Source organism: Macaca nemestrina, chromosome 13 (genome assembly GCF_043159975.1).
Source record: "Macaca nemestrina isolate mMacNem1 chromosome 13, mMacNem.hap1, whole genome shotgun sequence".
Classification (NCBI taxonomy): Eukaryota; Metazoa; Chordata; class Mammalia; order Primates; family Cercopithecidae; genus Macaca; species Macaca nemestrina.
This window is the reverse complement of record NC_092137.1, coordinates 26,885,891-26,907,780: the sequence shown is the minus strand read 5'-3', so window position 1 is coordinate 26,907,780 and position 21,890 is coordinate 26,885,891. Positions and strand designations below refer to the sequence as shown.

The 21,890-nt window shown below is 45.1% G+C and overlaps 1 protein-coding gene across 7 annotated transcripts in view; it reads right to left on the bottom strand.

The window, feature by feature from the left end:
• The window catches only part of LOC105479775 (dihydropyrimidinase like 5), a 102,758-nt gene that overhangs the window by 23,484 nt on the left and 57,384 nt on the right, over positions 1-21,890 (bottom strand). For all 7 annotated transcript variants that reach the window (XM_071076410.1, XM_011738028.3, XM_011738029.3 and 4 more), the window contains exon 3: positions 1,448-1,606. In XM_071076410.1, the coding sequence (XP_070932511.1) occupies positions 1,448-1,606 (159 nt within the window). The remainder of the gene's footprint in view (positions 1-1,447; positions 1,607-21,890) is intronic.

Sequence of the window (21,890 nt, the reverse complement as noted above, 5' to 3'; positions counted from 1 at the left end):
AACAGAATTTTAAATTCCTGCTGCATGAAAGTCACCATAAGCTCTTGGAAATTCGGGAGGGTTGGCCTGGCTTCTGTGCTGCGGGGAACCTGAGCAGACCCTCTATTCCAGGCCAGCTCCAGGGGAAGTAGAGAGTGGCTTGGAGGTAGAGGCCCTTCACCCAGGAGGGTGTCCAAAAAGGAGACCCCTGTTTGAGATAAGGAATGGCTGACATCCAGTGTGATCTGCACCTCTGGCCCAGAACCAAGAGGAGGTCTTCTATAAGTGCCAGGTCAGAAATAATGAAGAAACCGGGTGAGCCCCCAACTCAAGGCTAAGACCCGAGGGCAGGAATATACTGAGGCTTTAGATTATCATCTCAGAAGGGTGTTAGGCCCTTTATACCAGGGCCTACACCTGAAGAACTTTGTAAAACTTCTTCTTCTTTTTTTTTTTTTTTTTATGATTAAGAACAGAGTTTATTCGAGCTGAAAGCTTGAGGATGGCTACCTGGGAGCACAGATTCAAGCTGCCCTGAATATACACTCTGATTAGCAGCAGTTACAAGTGGGGTTTTAACGGAAAATGAAGAGGCAGTTCCTAAGTTGGTAAAACTAATACTTATTATTTTTATGATTCTGCGGCACCCACCAAAGTACTGGTACATGGGGCTTAATAAATAATTGATGAAAGAATGACTATCCAGACTGCTACCCTGGACAAATAAGCAGAAAAACCCCGGAAACAAAGCCAAATCCAAATGCCTGTAGATCAGGAAGAGCAAGAAAGTGGGAATCCGGGGAGAGGACACTGGACTCTGACACTGGGGCCTGGGCAGGGGGAGGACAGGAAAGCCAGAGGCCAGGGGCACAGACACAAAGGAGGCACAGAGGCTGAAGTGAAAAAGGTTCAGGGGGTGCCAGCCTCAGTCACAGACCAGGACAGCCTCGATGCTTCTCGGAACAGGAGCTGGGCCCCCAGTAGGAAAAAAGCGTACCACTGTCCATTCATTCCAGGCAGTGCTGAGGCAGGACGGGAGCCTCAGTTCGGAGACCTCAGCGCAGTGCAGTGGACTGTCAGTACACACGGGATATGGCATATGACCCTCTGCACCTGAGCCCTGCTCAGGCCACTGCTCAGCAGCACCACCCATGACCTGTCGGTGGCACCCCACGTTCACACGAGACAATAGGAGCCTCATGGTTAGAGCAAGGAAACTGCGTCCCCAAGGCCTGGGCTCTGGCCTTGGCCTCTCTGTGCCTGCCAGAAAACAGCTCATTAAGTTAAGCAGGACAGGCCCACCCGCTCGCCTTATGGAATCCCAAGTGTGTTTTCTTTCGGCATTGTGGGGAGCTAGGATGGTAGTGGGAGGGGTGCCCCACATAAACAGGAGGCACTGCATCCCAACCCGCCCCGCTGCCTACAAGACCACTCGTGCCTTCTTCTGGGATCCCACCAGCACTGTTACCTTGGGTGCCCACCAGGTGATCCCCACGTGGAGGGCGTAGTCACAGCAGACCTTGGGGTCGGCCAGACCCCGGCATTTCTCATAAGCGTCCACGAGGGAGGTCTCCTTGTCGGGCAGGACGTGGCCAATGATCATAGTGGTGCCTCCGACGAGCGCTGCCTAGGAAGACGGGAAAAGGCAGTCTCGTCACAGCCCTGCCTGCCCCCAAGTCCATGATGTGGTGAGACATGGTCCTCACGGTCCATTCAAAGACAGGCCCTGCCTCACAAGAGGCTGTGAGGACCAAGGGCAGCGAGGTTTGGGAAACTATAAAGAGCTGTGTGGAGGCGCAGGAGCCAGTGTGACCTTCATCATGACCATGGGTCCCCAGACCTGCTTCTTCCTCAGCCAGGGTTTCAGCTTGGCACGCTGGAAAAACCCATGAAGTGGGTCACCAGGCCTAAGGCCTATCTTCCCAATGAGAGATTCTCTCCCTAAACGATTTTTAGCCAATTGACTCTATAGATGTCATGATCAAATGTCTGTATGTAATATATAACATAATATAGTGCCGTATCATATAATAACGTAATATTGATGCCATAATCAAATGCCTGTTTACATCATTTACTTAGTTACACACGTATACTTGAACCATGATATATAAAGTGCTAATTTGGATATACTGTTTTGTTTTATTCTCTCAAATTTCATGAAGCAAGTCTGTTCAAATATTTTGCATGCATCTTCAACCTCAGGGTCTTTGTCTTCAGTTTTTCTAAGCACAGGGGCTTCATTTTCATCTATCTTGGTTGAGACTGGCAGTTTTTAGATGCATGTATGATTTATCAGTGAAAACTGATCCTATTCACAACTCCACAAGATACCACTTTAAAAAGAAATTGTTAGAAAGCCTCACTCACAATCCTAGAGTGAACCCCCAGGAAAAATGACTAAATCTGTATTAGAGATTCCACCCTCTCAACTTTTTAAAAGTGAATTTTATCAGGGGACTTCTGTGAACTTCCAAAACTAGCATTGATCAAAAGCTATTTCAGGCTAATGTGTTGTTCCCAAACAAAACTTAAAATAAAATTAAAATACGTGAGAGTGGGCGCGGTGGTTCACACCTGTAATCCTGGCACTTTGGGAGGCTGAGGCGGATGAATCACCTGAGGTCAAGAGTTCAAGATGAGCCTGGCCAATGTGGTGAAACTCCGTCTCTACAAAAATACAAAAATTAGCCAGGTGTGATGGTGGGTGCCTGTGATCACAGCTACTTGGGAGGCTGAGGCAGGAGAATTGCTTGAACTTGGGAGGCAGAGGTTGCAGTGAGCCAAGATTGCCTCATTGCACTCCAGCCTGGGCGACAAGCATGAAACTCTGTCTCAAATAAATAAATAAATAAATAAATAAATAAATAAATAAAATAATTGAGAGAGAGCCCCATAACATGACAGTCTTTGTGAGGGCTCTAACACAAAGTAACACAAAGTGACTCAAAGTGACTCAAAATGGTTTGAGTCCTTATAGTGCTTCACAGCTCCAAGTTCAAGTCCCTGCTCTGTTCCCTTGTGGTTGGAATAACCCCAGTCAGGTTACTTAACTTCTCTGGATGCAGAGTCTTTACCTACACAAAGGTAGGTAAAGACTACCTACAAAAGTCTTTACCTACACAAAGGCTTCCTTGTTGGGCAGTTGTGAAGGTTAAGTAAAACATCACTATGGAACAGATGTGGTAAAATGTCCTAACATGTGTGTTTAGTTACTCAGAACTTCGGTTTTTGTTTTTGTTTGAGACTGGGTCTCATTCTGTTGCCCAGGCTGGAGTATAGTGGTGCAGTCATAGCACACTGCAGCCTCAAACTCCTGGGCTCAAGCGATCCTCCCGCCTTGGCCTCCTGAGTAGCCAGCATCGCAGTTGTGTGCCACCTTGTCCGGCTAATTAAAAAAAAAATGTGTATATCTATTCTTTGTAGAAACAGGGTTTCCCTACGTTGCCCAGGCTGGTCTTGGAACTCCTTGCCTCAAGTGATCCTCCCACCTTGGCCCCGCAAAGTGCTGGGACTGCAGGCATGAGCCCCTGCACCCAGTCGGAATTTAGGTGTTTATCTCTGTTTTCTGTAGGGGAGAAAAAGAGCTCCATGAAATTGTCTTAATGGTTTCATGCTTCTCTACTCAGTTAAATCCTTGATCACAAATCAAAAATATTGCTGGGGGATAAGGGACTGAAAAAAATTAGCTCAGCAGCCCAACAGCAATTAAAATTAAAACTCTTACAACCTTGATGTTCCATGACGCAGGCTGGGCCAGTGAGAAAGTTCCCAGTTGTCCTGGGGAACTCGGTGGTTTGACTTCTTGCATAGCTTAAAGCAACCAACAGAGGGTGGTAGTTCTGTGGTACCTGCAAGAGCTGTGATGGGGGCGGCAGAGGAACCGGGAGAAAGAGGAGAGCAGTGCAGATTGTAGCTTTACTAGCAGGCTTCTATTTCCGATTTTGCTGGATCGTGCCAGGCTGATTCATCCTCACAGCAGGTGGTTGTACTCTATTTTGTCCTGAAATGCATCTCTTGCTTTTACACATGCACATGGGGGTGTATATTGGGGTTTTACACACTAACTTGTTTCATTTTTCTGTGGCTCTAGATTGCATTCCTTTGCAGCCCCCCAGTACCTCTGCAGGCTTGGATAGGAGAAGAGGAACCTGGAAACGGCACAGTGAGATGAAAGAGCCAGGACCAGTCCTCATAATGAAGGTCCCAGGGCAAGAGGAGAAAAGGAGGATCATGTGCTGATTCTCTAAACACTCAAAAGCTAGATCAAGCTAAAAAAACACTACATAGAATATACTCTATTCTCCTACTCTGTCAAATATATCTTCATAAAGGCCAAAAGGGCCAGGACCTTAGAATCCTCAAGGTCCCTAAAATTCTGAACTATACTTCAGGGATTGTTGGCCTCAGCCTCTGTGCCTGCCCCCAGCCCACACTCCCCTATCCTGAATTGATCCTGCAGCCTGCAGACCTAAGCTCTGTCCAACTCCTGCAAAATGCTGTCCTTGGGCCCAGTATGCACACATTGGTGGTCTGTTCCCCAGGAGGAGACATTCGGGTTTTCGTAGGCTCTGGAATGCTCAGGGCTGTTTCTCAGGGAATTCCAGGGACCCAGAGTGTAGTTTAGGAATGGGTGAGTGGGGTCTGGGTAGACACAATTCCCAGACCTATGGGGTAGGGGTACAAGTTGTTGGAGGGCCCAAGCAGGACCCTGAAGTCCAGAGCCCTGGGAAGAGGCTCCTTTCGCCTGTGTCTAAGGACAGGAACTGAAAAGAGTTCAGGAAGGAGTTGGAAGCATAGGAGGTAGTCTTGACTTTCTCACATATTGGTTGTAATCTAGGAGCAGCCGTGTGCCCCCTGACATGCACCTTACTTCTCAGGGGTCCCAGAGGGTCAGGTGGCAATGGATGTGAGAGCATCTACAAGCTGGGAGAGGCATGCATATAAGTGTTTGGAATAATTTTTACCGTTGCTACCCCAGGCCTCGAAACAAGAGTTTCATTGGATCAGCAAACTCTCCCCCAGCTGCAGGCTCGCAAGCCCACACCACACACTGATGTTCAAGCACTTGTTTCCTCTTAGGCAAGACATACATAGAGTTGGCTTTTTGAATATGTACCATTCCGACCCAAGGATGAATGCTGACAAGCTCTGTTTTCACAGGAAAGTGATATCACAGATGTGACAGAACTGTTTAGTGTCATCCCCCACAAAACAGCCTTGTAGAAATCGGCAGCAGTGCCCAGCTCAGTCCTGTTCCCGAGGCTTTCAAAAGGATGATGTTTAAGAACATGTGATTGTTGAATGCTCATGACTGTTTTTATGCAAAAAATGGTGTTGGTTAAGTACGTTTCAGAAGATCTTTAATGGAAGTCAATAAAAATGATGTTCACGAAGCCTGTCATAACATGGAAAAAGTTTTATACTATAATGAGTGAAAAAGGCTTGATTCAAAATGCTTGGAACCATGTTCAAACACACATACTCCCCACACGAGGAATAAAAATGCAAGGAAATAGACCAAAATATTAACAATGGTTTGTTTGTTTGTTTGAGACAGAGTCTTGCTCTGTGGCCCAGGCTGGAGTGCAGTGGTGCAATCTCAGTTCACTGCAACTTCTGCCTCCCAAGTTCAAGCGATTCTCCTGCCTCAGCCTCCTGAGTAGCTATTACAGGCACCTGCCATAATGCCCGGCTAATTTTGTATTTTTAGTAGAGATGGTGTTTCACCATGTTAGCCAGACTGGTCTTGAGCTCTTGACCTCAAGTGATCTGCCTGCCTTGGTCTCCCCAAATGCTGCGGTTATGGATATGAGCCACCACGCCTGGCCAACAATGGTTATTTTTGAGTGATGAGATTCTGAGGAATTTATTTTTTTCAACTTTTCCAAAATTTAACAGAATATAAGTTTTATAATGTACACTTAAAAATAAATTTGGAGGAAGTTAAAACTGCAGTATTTAAAATTTTAGTTAGCCATTCTTAATGTGTTTAAAATATTTTAAAGTTATGAAATATTTCAGAGTAAAAATATAGAAAATAATAAAACATATACCCATATATCCACTACTCAAAATTAACAGATGCTGGCCGGGCGCGGTGGCTCACGCCTGTAATCCCAGCACTTCAGGAGGCCGAGGCGGGCGGATCACAAGGTCAGGAGATCGAGACCACAGTGAAACCCCGTCTCTACTAAAAATACAAAAAATTAGCCGGGTGCGGTGGCGGGCGCCTGTAGTCCCAGCTACTCAGGAGGCTGAGGCAGGAGAATGGCGTGAACCCGGGAGGCGGAGCTTGCGGTGAGCCGAGATCGCGCCACCGCACTCCAGCCTGGGCGACAGCGTGAGACTCCGTTTCAAAAAAAAAAAAAAAATAACAGATGTTAACATTTTTGCCATGTTTACCTCAGATGCTCTTTTTAAAGAATATGAAATGAAATATTTCTGATACAGCTAAAGCCCTCCATCCTATTCCCATCCCTCTCTTCCCTGAAGATGGCATACATTCCTCCCATCCATGTTTTTATGCTTTTACTACATAAACACATAACACTTACAAATTTATACAAAATGTATACAATAAAAAATTATACAAATAGTATCTATCGTAATGTCTATATTCTTTTGCAACTTGCTTTCATGTACTCAATATTATCTTTAAGATTTATTTACGTAGATTTATTTCATTCCTTTTAATTGATTTATTATATAAACATGCCTCCATGTATGAATGCATTTCCAAGTTCATGGACATTTACAACTTCACACAGTGCTTGAGCATTCTTGCACGCACGTGAGCAGAGACCACATTGCAGGTGGACACTGCCAGGAAGCAGAATTGCAGCTTTGTAGAACATCCTCATCTCCAACTACTCCAGACCTGATCATGGAACAGCTGATTGCACAACAGCCTCCTTGAGCCTGGTGGCTGACCAAAAGTGCCCATTTATCAACTCAAGCCCTTATTTTTAAAAATATAAACGTTTAAAAAATATCTGTCCAGCCAAGCATTTCCCATTATGTAGGTGGAAATTTGTTTTTATCCTGACATCTCTCACTATTAAATTAACAGAGACATTAGGATCATTTGTTTAACCAACAGACACTGCACCATTATATATATTTGGAAGAACACAAAACATCACTTTACTATTTCAAAGGGTCACTATTATTTTGTTTTTGACATTTATAACATACTGCTGGGTAAAGTTGGATTTATTTGATGCTCATCTGTTCCCTAAGAAAACCCAATATATTTAATGGTAATCCATTTTATGACACAGTTTCCAGGCATACACTTGACAAGGCGCAGGAACCTGTGCTAGAACTCAGCCTAAACCTTTTATAAACGCCATCTTTATACTTCAGAAGTTCATCAGACCACCGCGGGGCACATGGGGGGTCTCCATATTGACTAGGGAACTGCTCAGCAAGTTGGAAAGACATTTCAGATACTTGTGGCCCTTCAGATAAGATTCATTTGTTGACATCACAGCGTTGGAGAGAACAATGTGTTGGTCACTTCCAGCTTTATCAGGAGAAAGACGTTTGAAGAGCCACTCTCTCACCATCTTCTATAGGACTGCCCTGCCGCTCCAATGTGTTTTGCTGAATTTCCTGCAGCAATTGCTTCCCAGCAACCCTGCCCACAAGATTTGGTCCTCTTGCTTCAAGGCCAAGAACCAGTTGGTCAAGTTACAAGCTTTGTGCTCTGCTATTGAGAAGGCACTTGGGCTACAGTCAATTCATGGAGTTTTTCATTAAGGAAAGGGGAGAGACTTCCTAGAGCATATCTTCATATGAAAATATGCAAGGAAAAAGGGTGTATGTTCGAGGAGGCGACTGGAATCAGAAAAGCAGGATCTGCTACTACTGGGATGTATATAGATTAAGGCCAACTCAATCTTTATAGAGGGAACGACACTGCACTGAGAATCAAATGACGAGTGGATGTGCTCTGTAAACTGGTAAGCGCAACGCAAACATGTCTGCAGCTCTTAATGCTGCTGGAAAAGCTATCATTTGTTCAGATGGATCTGCCTCTCTTGGAATTGCTGAACCACTTCCTTTTCTTTTCACATTAAAATTATCTTCCATCTTTTATTCACATCCTCCCGAAGTACAAGAGAAACAAAAAAATAACCAGCTCAATAGTTTCTCTATTGCTCATGGTAACTTCCTTCGCCTTCAGCATTCTCTTGGCTACTTATTGGCCATCTGGAAAGCAAGCTTTGAACATCACCATGGGATGTGAGCAACCCCCATAATGGGTCCAAGCATTTCATCAAGCGAGATGATGCATGTATGGTACCTGGAACCATGCCTGGCATGCAGGAAACACCTTTCCCATTCTGAATCACAAGCCCACCATCCAGGCCCAGCTCCATGGGCCTGTCGCCCGTGCAGCTGCACAAGGCCCTACATTTAGAAGGGCTCTGCGCTTGCTATTTTTTTTTTTTTTTTTGAGACAGACTCTCGCTCTGTCTCCCAGGCTGCTGGAGTGCAGTGGCGTGATCTTGGCTACTGAAACCTCTGCCTCTCGGGTTCAAGCGATTCTCGTGCCCCAGCCTCCCCAATAGCTGGAACTACAGGTGTGTGCCACCATTCCTGGCTAATTTTTTGTGTTTGTAGTAAAGACGGGATTTCACCATGTTGGCCAGGCTGGTCTCGAACTCCTGATCTCAGGTGATCTGCCTGCCTCAGCCTCTCAAAGTGCTGGGATTACAGGCGTGAGCCACTGAGCCCGGCCATTCTGTGCTTGTTTTAATGTTCTGCTGTCACCATCTGGAAATTCTTAACAATTTTTAAACAAGGAGTCTCATATTTTCCTTTTGCACTGGGCCCTGCAAATTATGTGGCCAGTCCAGCCATCAGCTTATCACCTATGCTGGCCTGATGTAGGGGAATCAGGCTCTTAATGGCCTTACACTGGGCTTCATTGTCAACTCAGCTAATTCACATGGGTTGGGGGTTGCTGAGGACACTTGACCACTTGACCATTTCTCTGATGATCCCCTTCCAGGCAGCTTGCATGCTGACCACCACTCCATCCTCTTTGTGCCACCCCCAACCCCACACCCAACCCCAGCACCTTCTGTCTGATACTCCTTAAGAAAACAGCCTCATCCAGGGCATCCGAGAGATGCATAATTTGTTCTCTGAGGCCCCACTCTCTGTCCCTTTGGCTACATACAACCCTCAGGCCTTATCTTGACTGATAATTTGCAGCCTGTTGAGCTCATCCTGAAGCTGACAGGTTTTCCCTAAATTGCACCTTTGTAATTGATTGCACTCCTAAACTTCCTTTTACTTTCCACTCCTACCTTCTGGGTCTACAGCCTTTACCACATCATCCAGGGCAGGGTCCCACTTCCTGACCTTACTTTGCTGTCACTCTAAATGTTATCGTATCTAAAACTCACACTTCGTTCTTTCAATTTTCTACAGAGGAAACAGGCAACATTCGATCCACAATATATTTTGAAAAACAAAAATTCTCATACTGAATCTGCCTTGCCACTTAAAGCACATTAATACTATAGTATCCTCACAAGAATCAGACATTCAGGCAGGCAGATCTAGGTTTAAATTCCAGCTCCATCCTTTATTAGTTGTAAGATCTTCAGCAAGCTATTTAATCTCCTTGAGCTCCATTTCTCCCTTTGTAAAACAGAGATAGTAATACTTCTCTCATGGAGTTACTATGAGAATTAAATGACATACGGCATATAAGGCACCTAACCCAGTGCCTGCACATAGCAGGAGCCCAGTAAATATTCCTGAGGAACAAGAAGCATAATTTGTAGGTAGCACTAATACGTACACTGTGTGCCCTCTATTATGTGTATCAGACGCTCCAGAAGAAGAAATGTAAGCATCTTAAGGAGCTTAGAGTCCAACTGGCAAACAGGAAAGGAGAAAAGTTCAGTGTTAATAGGAATGACTAGGAATGACTTCAAAATACTATGAGACTACAAGGCAGCAAGAGATAGTATTCCTCGATGATGATGGAGAGCAGCAAGTGCAAAAGCAGCCCAGTGGAAGGAAAGGTCATGTTATGATAGGAAGGCTGTGAGCAGTGGGTAGGCATGATTTGACCAGGACCAGGCCAGGATGCTCCAGGGTAGCAAACAGCATAGCAAAGTCAGAGGCACAGCAGGAAGACAGAGAACAGGCTGAGGTTCCGGCTGAGGCAGGTCTGATTAGGACCAAACTGGGGACTTTGATTAAACTGATTCCATTGCATTGGCAAAGTTTGTCACCTTGTGTGACAAGTGGAGGTGGTGGTAGCGAGGGAGTTTAGGGAGTGTGGGGTTTAGGAGCACATTTACAGATAGGAGTCGGGCCACACTGCCATCCCTGGACATGTCTGGCCCAGGACGGGAGGCTGTCGGGGGAGCTGGGATGCACTTGATCTCTGCTGTAAGCCACGTGCAGCCACAAGCAGGCTCTGGGCAGAGGAAGAGTATGAACATCAGACTTCGCAACATCACTCTGGCCGTAGTGTGCAAGCTGAAGGGCAGTGTTGGGATGATGGACCTGACTGGAGGCTGGGTTGGAAGAGACATATGTGATTCATGTTTCTTGGAAGAAGCAGCAAGCTTTGATGACAGACGAGGAGGTGAAAATAAATAACGGGGGAGGTTTTATGCTTGGGTGGCTGAAAAAATGGCATCAGGAGAGGGAAAATCAAATTTAGGGGGAAGGGAATTTTTAGACACATGGAGACAGAGATGATTAAGAGACATTCAAGTGTTGATAAAAATTGCTAATAATTAACATCATGAAGCACTTCCTGTGCCAGTTTAATTCTCCCCCAAATAGGGGCCAATATTATCCTCATTGTTCAGATGAGGAAACTGAGGGCTGATATTCTCATCTATTAGGCTAGAGGGACCTTCCTCCCATTCATTCAGGAGAGGGGTGGCTAAAGATGGAGGTGATCAGAGGAGACTGGGAGGAGAGCGGAGGAAGTGCAGGCCCTTTGTCCGAGACTTCTTAGTAGAACAGGAAATAAAGCCAAAATCCCAGATGGAAGGTTTTGGGGGAAATCATGAGTGTTGGTCTGAGCCAAGGTGAGGCTTAGGAAAACCATTTGGAAAATGCACTGCAGAGTCAACCAGACAGGCAGTGACAGGGCTTGGCTGAAGTTTCCATGCCATTGTAATGGACCCACTCTGAACCAGGAGCTGGGGCAGAGAAAGCACTCTGGAAGAGCTGAGGGGCTGGGAGCCCAGGGGTTAGGGATGGTCAACAAAGGGGTCCAGGCAGAAGTCCAGCACAGTCACAAAATGGGAAGGGGTCCCAGGGCATGCTGAGTTTGGTTTGGGGCTCAGAGTGACATTTGCATTATTCAGTTGGTTAGAAATGCAGTTCAATTCTCCGATGGTGCATGGAGGCAGGGGCAATGGTGGGAGAAGCCTGAACTCTGGAGCCTGACAGACCTGGATTTGGGTTCTGGCTGTATCCCTTAGGAGTCCCTGGTCTTTAGCAAGTAGGCCTGGCTTGGGTGGATGGGTTACCTGCAGGAGGTATCCCTTGAAGAGGAGTGGGGTTGTATGGAGGACAAGGAGCGTGTTAAGTTGGGCTTTTGGGGCATCCAATGCACAATGTGTAGTAGGGAGGTGCACAGAGGTGGCTGGTGGCTGGGCTGCAGGTCTAAATGGGAGTCGTCAGTAACAGATTATGTAGGGGGAGAGGATGGGTAAGAGGAAGAGACACTCTGGAATAGGACCCTGAGAGGCCACAGCATAGGAGAGCATCAAGATGAAGACAAGACCAGGAAGGAGACTGGGAAGGAATTGCAAAGAAGTAGGAGGAAGCCCACAGGGTATGGGGTTATGGAAGCCAAGCAAAGCCTCTTACCAAGGCACAGAAACTCCCTAGGGCTCACTGGCTTCAAGAAGAGGTGAGCTCCCCTTAGTGGTTAAGATGCAGGCCCTCCCTGGGAGTCCTGAATTCCTGCTCCCCATATGTGAGTAGCCTAGGGACCTTTCTTGTCCCAGAGACAAAGAACACATCTATTCAGGAAGCCCTGATTTCAGCCTGCCCTGGCTCCTGCTCAACAGGTGGACAGATCCCAGGCACATCCCACGCTGCCAGCAACCACTGCTGAGAAGTGAGAGAAAGGTCTGTGATTCTGTGTGAAATCCCTGCTTCCCCTCCTCCCTTCAGCCCCATCAATAAAGAACAGGCCTGATTGGTAAGCTAGGGAGCAGCCGGGTCATGCATGGGTCAGGAGGCTGTGCAAAAGCCCCTGCCCCTCCTTCCCTTCTGTCACAAATTCCTAAGTACAAAGGGGAGCTGGCTCCAGGGCTGCCTCAGCAACGCCTGGGAAGACCAGAGGACCCCCCAGGGAAAGACGATTCTGAGGTCTGTGATTCTCACCCCTGGAGGGCTTCTAAGCAGCAAGGGGATGCTCCCTCACAGAAGGCTCTCGGATGAAACTAGACCCAGAGAGAATCTACTGCAAGGGTGCAGACCAGCCCAAAGACCTGGCCCCTTTCTGCCTCCTGCATCAGCACAATGAGGTACTCTCCCATCTAATCTTCACAGCCATGTGAAACAGACATGGTCATCTTCTCAGGTTTTGAGAGACCAGCCAAGGTTGCGATCCAGGTATTTTTACTCCAAATCCCACACTCTTCTGTAATACTGAAAACTGGTCTGAGGCTGCTGCTAAAATAGTAACTCGGCACAGAACCTCCCAGCCTGGGCGATCCCACCCCAGCTTCAGGGTCTCCCAGAGGGTGTACTTAAAATAGAACACTGATAAGTTAGTATATATATCAGCTCTAACACTTTTTTTTTACATTTTGGAACTAGAAATACATGAACACCCACTGGTGGGAGAAATGTAGAAACATGCATCGTTTTTATGGTGAGACGTGAGGCACATTTCCATGCTGAAGACATTTCCTTTAAGCCCTGAATGAATTGGGCGAATTCCCAGACATGGCAGATCAGCGAGTCCCAGGGATATAGAAGCAGCTTGCTAGCAAAAGTGATATCACTCTCACTGAAGTCATCAGGCCACTGTGGCATTAGCTCCTGGGTTTAACATACTTTCAGGAAAGAAATTAGCATTTACTGACAGCCTACTATGTGCAATGTTCTTAATATTTATTATCTTATTTGATTCTCAAAATGACTCTGTAATGGAAAGCAGGAACTCAAACAGGTATTTGTACACCCATGTTCATAGCATTCACAGCAGCCAAAAGGTGGTAGCAACCTAGGTATCCATAGACAGATGAATGGAGAAGCAAAATGTGGTATCTATGTACAATGGAGTATTATTCAGCCTTAAAAAGGAAGGACATTCGTACACCCGCCGCAACATGGATGAGTCTTGAGGACCTTATGCTAAGTGAAACAAGCCAGTCACAAAACAACAAATACAGTATGATTCCATTTATGTGAGGGACCTGGAGTAGTCAAAATCAGAGAGAGAAAATAAGATGGTGTTGCCAGGGACTAGGGGAGGGAGGAATGGGGAATCAATGTTTAATGGGAACTTCTCATTCGTTCAGCCTCATCGATAGAGAGCCAGTGGGGAAGATGAAAACGTTTCGGAGGTGGACAGTGATGATGGTTGCACAGCAATGCGAATGTACTTCATGCCACAGAACTGTACCCTTAAAAACAGTCAAATGGCAAATTTTATGTTGCATGTAGTTTACCACAATAAATACTTTTTAAAAATGCCTCCGTAGGGTAGGGATTACTCTTCTCATTTCACAAATAAAAAAACCGGGGCCTGAGAAAATCACACAGCCAGACTCTAGAGCCCCCTGGTTTCCTTTACACAATGCTAGAGTAGCCCTGGCCTGACGCAGGGGCTCCCCAGCTCCAAGATTCCTCAAAGAATGGAGAAAAACCCAAATGAAATCGGACCTAACTGCAGCTTAGAAACAGAGGGGTAGGTGTGGCTTGGGCTTGAATTACAGGGCAAAAAGTGAGAATTGTGCCAACATTTAAAATGATGAAATGAGGAGCTCCAGGCTTCTCTCTAATCCAGAATGATTATCTTCAGTGCCGAGCATCCAATTTAAATTCATTGTGTTTAATACAAAGCCACAGTACGGAGCCGGCTGGCTCCCGACATGCGGTTTCCATGGAGACTGGAGAGGCTCCTCAGAGGAGCTGTGTGGTACAGGGAATGTGGCTGCCAGTTTCCGGAGAGCCGCTCTGAAACAGACCAACAGTGAGAGGCCCTTTGTCACCCACATCCTTAGCAAAGCCCCTTCTAACCCCAAAAAGGGACGTTTACAGGCCAGCAGGCCATGATGATGTTTATTAAACATCCAGGCTACCCCAGATGCCAGAGAGCAATAAGACACATGTAACTCTGCTTTCTCCATCCCTCAGCTGCCTCAACGTAGCAAGACCCTCATTTTAGTCCCAAAGCTATGGAGGGGACAGTGCCATAGAGCTGCCGAGAGGCCGCCCTGGAAACGTGGTTTCCAGGAATGGGGGCTGCGAGTCAATGGGTGGCAGACAGGCCTGCCCTGCCCTTATTAGCTCGGCAAGTTATTTCACCTCTCTGGGACCCTGCTTTCCGTCTGCAAAGGAAGGATAAGATCTGCCTGAGGGGGATTCAAAGATCAAAATAAGTGATGAATGGGTGTGGAAGTGCTCTGATGGGTGGGCCTGAGGTCCAGGCCTGACAGCTCAGGTGCATCCCTATTGCAGAGGGGTTGGGTGATGGATGCCTAACCTCAGATCCTGTGACAGCCATGTGCTGCCATGCACCAGCTCAGGGTCTGAGGTCCCAGATCCCCTCGGGGGCTGAACACACCCCATTTTGAGGACTGTATTTTCCACCTGGTGGGAAAAATATACTCTTTGATGGCCACTAAGTCTAGGGCTTCTAGATTGGGAGCCAAAGTGCTCTCCTAAACCTAGGTCCTAGAATGTGTTTTGCCTGGCAGTGTGAGAATCAAGGCAATAAACTAGAAAAGAGAAGTTCCAGCCCAGGCCTGAAGGTAACAAAGGATACTGTAAAGAACAGAAAACTGACTGAGGGAAAGGGGGGTGGGGCGGTGGCTTAGTGGTTAGATTCAGTCCAGGAAAAGTTGAATCCCAATCTAGTCCTCTCAGGAGCCCCCAGCCTACCCCTCTTCTCCACCAACTCTAAATCTGAGGCAAGAGGAAGCATGAGTTCTTCCCCATGATGTCATTGTAATTTACTTTAAATTAGACATGGGTGATATGAAGACAATACATTTATATCAATATTTATAATCATGTCATAGATTTTTCCCTCCAAATAACTTGAGAAAATTTTAAAGAAAATTCCTAACTTTTAGCCAACAGAAAGAGGCCATGTTAAGGACTGAGAATGTTTATCAAGTGCTTGGTTAATGTATTCATTTCTTTATGTTTTTGATTTGCAGCCTGCCCTAAACTATTTGCTTCCAAGGACATAAAATAGCCATACAACTTTGAAAAAGTACAGAGTTGGAACACCTACACTGCCTGATTTCAAGACTTACTGTAAAGTTACAATAATTAAGAGACTGTGGTATTGGTGTAAAAATAGACAAACAGATCAAAAGAAGAGTCCAAAAATAGGCTGGCACATGTATGGTCAATTGATTTTTGACAAGGGATAATCTTTTCAATAAATGGCTCTGAAACAATTAGACAGCCATTTGCAAAAAAAAAAAAAAAGTAGATGCTTACCACATACCATATATAAAAATTAACTTAAAATAGATCATAGACTGAACTGTAAAAGCTAAAATTACAAACTTCTAAAAGAAAACATAGGAGAAAATCTTAGAGACCTTGGATTCTGCAAAAATTTATTGATTACAGCACGAAAAGCATAAAGTAGAAAGAAAAAATCGATAAATTGGACTTCAGAATTAAAAACTACTGCTCTTCAAAAAACACTTAAGAAAAGGAAAAAGTAAGTAACAGACTGGGAGAAAAATTTGCAAAACATATATCTAATAAATGACCTGTAATTAGACTATAAACAACTCTTGGGCCGGGTGTGGTGGCTCATCCCTGTAATCCCAGCACTTTGGGAGGCTGAAGCCAGCAGATCACCTGAGGTCAATAGTTCAAGACCAGTTTGGCCAACATGGTGAAACCCCGTCTCTACTAAAAAACAAAAAACAAAAAACAAACAAACAAAAAACCCCATCTCAAAAAAAAAAGAAGAAGAAAGAAAAAAGAAAACAACTCTTATATTCAGATATTTAAAAGTCAACAACTTACTAAAAGACGGGGAAAAGGTATGAGCAGACACTTCACCAAAAACATATAGAAAGTATATAGGCACATGTAAAGACATTCAACACTGGTCACGAAGGAAATGCACATTGTAACCACACTGAGATACCACTACACACCTATTAGAATGGCTAAAATTAAAAAGACTGACCACAACAAGTGGTGGGAATGATATGGAGTGACTACTGATGGGAAATTGTTACAACCACTTTGAAAACCAGGTGGCAATTTCTTAAAAAGCTAAACGTAGACCTACCATACGACAAACAAATTCCACTTCTGGGTAATTACCCAAGAGAAATAAAAGCCTATGTCCAGACACATATGTGTATATGAATGTTCACAGTAGCTTTATCTGTAACAGTGAAAAACTTAATACTACTGAGGGAAAGAAGCCAGACAAAAAAAGGAATGCATATTGCATTATTCCATTTATATAGAAATGGTAGAAAATGCAAACTATAGTGACATAAAACAATGGTAACCTGGGGTGACAGTTGGGAGAAAATTACCGGAACACAAAGAAACTTTCAGGAATGATGAATATATTTATTATACTGTGATGGCTTCATGATGTATGTATATGTCAAAATGTATCAAACTGTGTACTTTAAAATGTGCAGCTTATCAAACATTAATTATACCTTTTTTTTTGTTTTTAAAAGGTGGCTTCCCAGGTTACCTAATCATGTTCTCCTTCTTTCTATACATACTCTTTCCAAGAGTAGAGTTCACTAACATTTACCAATTTTTTTTTTCTGTTTTTAGACAGAGTTTTGCTCTGTCACTGGAGTGCAGTGGCATGATCATAGCTCACTGCAGCCTCAAACTCCTGAGCTCAAGTGAGCTCAAACTCCTCCTGCCTCAGCCCCCCTAGTAGCTAGGACTACAGGTACACACCATCATGCTTGGCTAATTTTTGTATTTTTTATAGAGATGGGGTTTTACTATGTTGCCCAGGCTGATCTTAAACTCCTGGCCTCAAGTGATCCTCTTGCCTTGGCCTCCCAAAGCTTTGGGATTACAGGCGTGAGCCACCAAGCCACTGAGCCCCGCCTTGTTTAATTTTATTTTAAAATATTAATTGAGAATACTGTGGATCGTTTAAGTCTAAACAGAAAATTATTTATGAATTGGGGTAGTATTTATTAATCTCTAATGGTACTTCCAGCTCTAAAACTGTGTGTGTGAGAGCAAGTGTGAGTGTGAGATAGTGTGTGTGATGTGTGTGCAGCATGAGTGAGAAACAATTGTCAGTGAGAACGTTCTTACAATAGTTGGCCCACAGTTGTATATTTATTTAGTCACTAATTAAAGATCCTTACAGGGCTTCAGTTTTAGTCAACAAGAAACAAAAAAGCATCAGAAGGAGAGAAAAATGTGGCTGGCTGCAGTGATAACACAAGGGAACAAGGAGGCTGAAACTACCCAGGGGAGAGGATCCAACACCCACGTACATTTCTACCTGTAAATGAACCAAGATATGTCCCGTATTTTCTTTCTTTCTTTCTTTTTTTTTTTTTGAGACGGAGTCTTACTCTGTCACCCAGGCTGGAGTGCAGTGACGCGATCTCAGCTCACTGCAAGCTCTGCCTCCCAGGTTCACGCCATTCTCCTGTCTCAGCCTCCCGAATAGCTGGGACTACAGGTGCCCACCAGCACGCCTGGCTAATTTTTTGTATTTTTAGTAGAGATGGGGTTTCACCATGTTAGCCAGGATGGTCTCGATCTCCCGACCTCGTAATCTGCCCGCCTCGGCCTCCCAAAGTGCTGGGATTACAGGCGTGAGCCACCGCGCCCGGCTGATATGTCCCTTATTTTCAACATAGGAATATGGCAACTTCAAAGGTAACCTCTGTGAGGTTTGGGAGAACAGATATTTCCAATTAAGAAAAGGCCATATTCAAATATTTCTTGAAATATTAAAAAAGATACGAGCTTAATTTAAGAAAAGTAAAAGAGGAAGAAGGGAGAAAAATGTCATTCATGTGTAATATGTATCACTGAAGTGCACGTACAGTATATATTTTTCTTCTTCCTTTTTTCCTTTTATAAATTCCAGTGGATGAGAGCATAAAGCAAAGCTTCTTGTACTAAGCATGAAAGATTTCCAGGACACTTGGCCTCAATCACAGAGGGTGTATTTATTTTATTCTGAATCAAAGGTTTTAAAAATGTAATAATCTGCATTGATAAATTCTTTGCAAACACTATTCTAGAAGTTGAGGAGCTGCTTGGTCACCATAGGAGGTTTTTTTCAATGCTAGAGATACAAATTTATAAGAAATGATAGATCTCCTCATTCACATCAGTTCTAAGAAGGATCAACTTGGCCTACATTTTGGCCTGCCAATTAATGTACACGTAGAATGAAAGTTGCCAGCAAGGTTTTGAAAGTAGCTGGTTTGAAGCAGGACATCTTTAAATAGCTCCTGATGCCTGCAGAGTTTATTACTGGCTATTTCTGCCTTTAAGAGAAAGAGAGAAGAGAGAAAATTATCTAGAATTTGTCACTATTACTATCGGACTCCGTTCAAACTCTAAAACACACACAGAAATTCTAACGGTAGGAACGAAATTCAGTTCTTTTACTTCCTATTTGATGCTTAACTGTTTAATATGTATGCTTATGAGGAAACTATAGTACAAATGGAGTTTTAAGGGGTCTGACTTTGATCAACATGATCTATCTATTTATTTAACAAACACTCACATAATGCTTAACAAGCACCAAGTATTCTTTTTAAGTTCTTTACAAATAATAGCTCAACTAGCACTTATAAAGAACCATTATAATCTCCATTTTCCATATATGAAAATGAAGGGAAAGACAGATTAACTTGCCCACATTACATAGCAAGTGAATGTGTAACTGAAATCCAAACTCCGGCATTCATAGCCCCAGTCTGTGCTGATAACTCCCACTCCATGATGACATCCATTTCTCGGATGTCGACTACACCATTAGAGCTATCTGGGTTCTTTGGCGAGTCACAAGTTAAACTGTGGTCTCTGCTCCTCAAAGGGTCTTCAATCTTGTTGAGAAACAAACTTAATATGGGAAACAATTTGAAAGCCCCAGGATGACAAGTTATTTCAGCTGGGGAGAAGAAAGTGACATCCTGGAGCTGGGTTAGCTGAAGGAGTGAGATGAGAGGGTGTTTGCCTTGAAGGAGAGGCTCTGTGCAGGGGCGGAGAGAGCCGGCAACAGGCAGCATAGGATGTCCATGGAGGGCGTCTTCCTGATGGATGGGTGCGTGTGGGGAGCAGCTGGCCATGAGGGATCGATGGGAGGGCAAGGTCAGATCGGGGGTTGCCCAGGGGGAAGATCCATACATCCAAACTTGATGTCTTAGACAACAGGGAGCCATTGCAGGGACACCGCATCAGGCATAGAGAGAGCTGTGAGGTGAAGGGGGGCTAAGGTGATTTTTGATTTAAAAAATGTAAATGTGGGCTGGGCACAGTGGCTCACACCTGTAATCCCAGCCCTTTGAGAGGCTGAGGCGGGCGGATCGCCTGAGATCAGGAGTTCGAGATGAGCCGGACCAACATGGAGAAACCCCATCTCTACTAAAAATACAAAAATTAACCAGGCATGGTGGCGGGCGCCTGTATTCCTAGTTACTTGGGAGGCTGAGACAGGGGAGTTGCTTGAACCCAGGAGGCGGTGGTTGTAGTGAGCTGAGATCGCACCACTACACTCCAGCCTGGGTGACAGAGCAAGACTCCATCTCAAAAAAATAAGTAAAATAAAATAAATAAATAAATAAATAAATAAAAATGTAAATGTGGAGTCTTAAAAAGGTTTAAGTAGGCCGAGCATGATGGCTGACGCCTGTAATCCTAACACTTTGGGAGGCCGAGGCAGGAGGATCACTTGAAGCCAAGAATTCAAGACCAGCCTGGGCAAGGTAGCCAGATCCGGTCTCTACAAAAAATAAAAATAAAAAACTTAGCTGGGCATGGTGGCATGTGCCTGCAGTCCCAGCTACTCAGGAGGCTGAGGTGGGAGGATGACTTGAGCCCAGGTTGTTGGCTCTGCAGTGAGATATGATCATGCCACTACACTCCAGCGTGGGCGACAGGGCCAGACTCTATCTCTAAAATAAATAAATAATAAATAAATAAATAATGATTTAAGTAGTTTAAGCAAGATAGTTGGAGTGGAGATGTACTAGGGCAAAATGTCTATAGGATAGCCATGTTTTTGCATGTGACTCCCTGGGGTAGGCAGAATTCTAAGATGACTTCCAGTGACCTACATCCCTGTATGACTGCCTCTCACTGAGTGTGGCAAGGATCTTGTGAATAAGATGGGAAAACATACTCATGATTAGGTTATATTCCATGGCACGGCTGACCTTGAAAAAAAGGAGATTATCCTCAGTGGGTCTGGACTAATCAGGTGAGCTCATAAAAGGTATGGTTTGGCTGGGCACGGTGGCTCACGCCTGTAATCCCAGCCCTTTGGGAGGCCGAGGTGGGCGGATCACAAGGTCAAGAGATAGATACCATTCTGGCCAACACAGTGAAACCTCGTCTCTACTAAAAATACAAAAATTAGCTGGGCATGGAGGCGGGCGCCTGTAGTTCCAGCTACTTGGGAGGCTGATGCAGGAGAATCGCTTGAACCCGCAAGGTGGAGGTTGCAGTGAGCTGAGATTGCGCCACTGCAGTCCAGCCTGGTGACAGAGCGAGACTCTGTCTCAAAACAAACAAACAAACAAAAAAAGGTACGGATTCCCACCTGGTCGCCTGGTGAAAGAGATTCTAGTCAGAGATTTGAAACAGGAGAGGGACCTGAGGTGAGTATGTTGCTGGCTTTGAAGATGGAAGGGACAGTTGGCAAGGGGTGCTGGCAGCCTCCAGGCGCTGAGATCCGCTTGCAGGCTGAAAGCCAGCAAGGAAACAGGGACCTCAGTCCTTGAACTCCAAGAAATGGAATTCTGCCACAACTACACGAGCTTGGCAGGGAACCCTGGAGTCCAGATGAGAATGCAGCTCACTGACACCTGGATGGCAGCCTGAGAGGCTCTGAGCTGAAGATTTAGTCATGCCGTGCCCAGATTTCTACTTTCAGAACTGTGAGTTAATAAATCGGTGTTTTAGGTTGCTGAATTTGAGGCAATTAGTTACACAGCAGAAAACTAATATACCCTCTACAAGCAGACTAGGTACCGATGGAGGGGGTAGAGGGATGTCCTCCAGGTGGCAGGGGAGGGGAAATCACTTCATGAAGCCTTCACAGGGCTCTTTACAGCCTGTGGGTGAGTCACAGAAGAAAGTGGAGAGAGGAGCCCAGCTATGCTAATCTCAACCCCCACAGTTAGGCCGGAGGGGCGGTGGGGCAGCAGGAAGAATGGGCATGGAAAATGAGCTGGGAGGTGAGGGCCGATTCCCAGAGAAGGCCTGCCAGGGTGCCTGCTAGCCAAGCCCAGGGACACAGGTAGCATGGGCACTTGGTGCCCAGTGGAGCAATTTCATCATGAAGCCAAAGTGGGTGGATCTTTTCTCAAGGAACTGAAAGAAAAGAGCCTGGGGTGGAAGCAGGTAGTCCCAGTCTGGGGGCTAACATTTATTTCATGTGTATATTCTGCATCAGGCGCTTCGTGAAGCATTTGTTATGCATCATCTCATCTAATCCTTATAACCACCTTTTATAC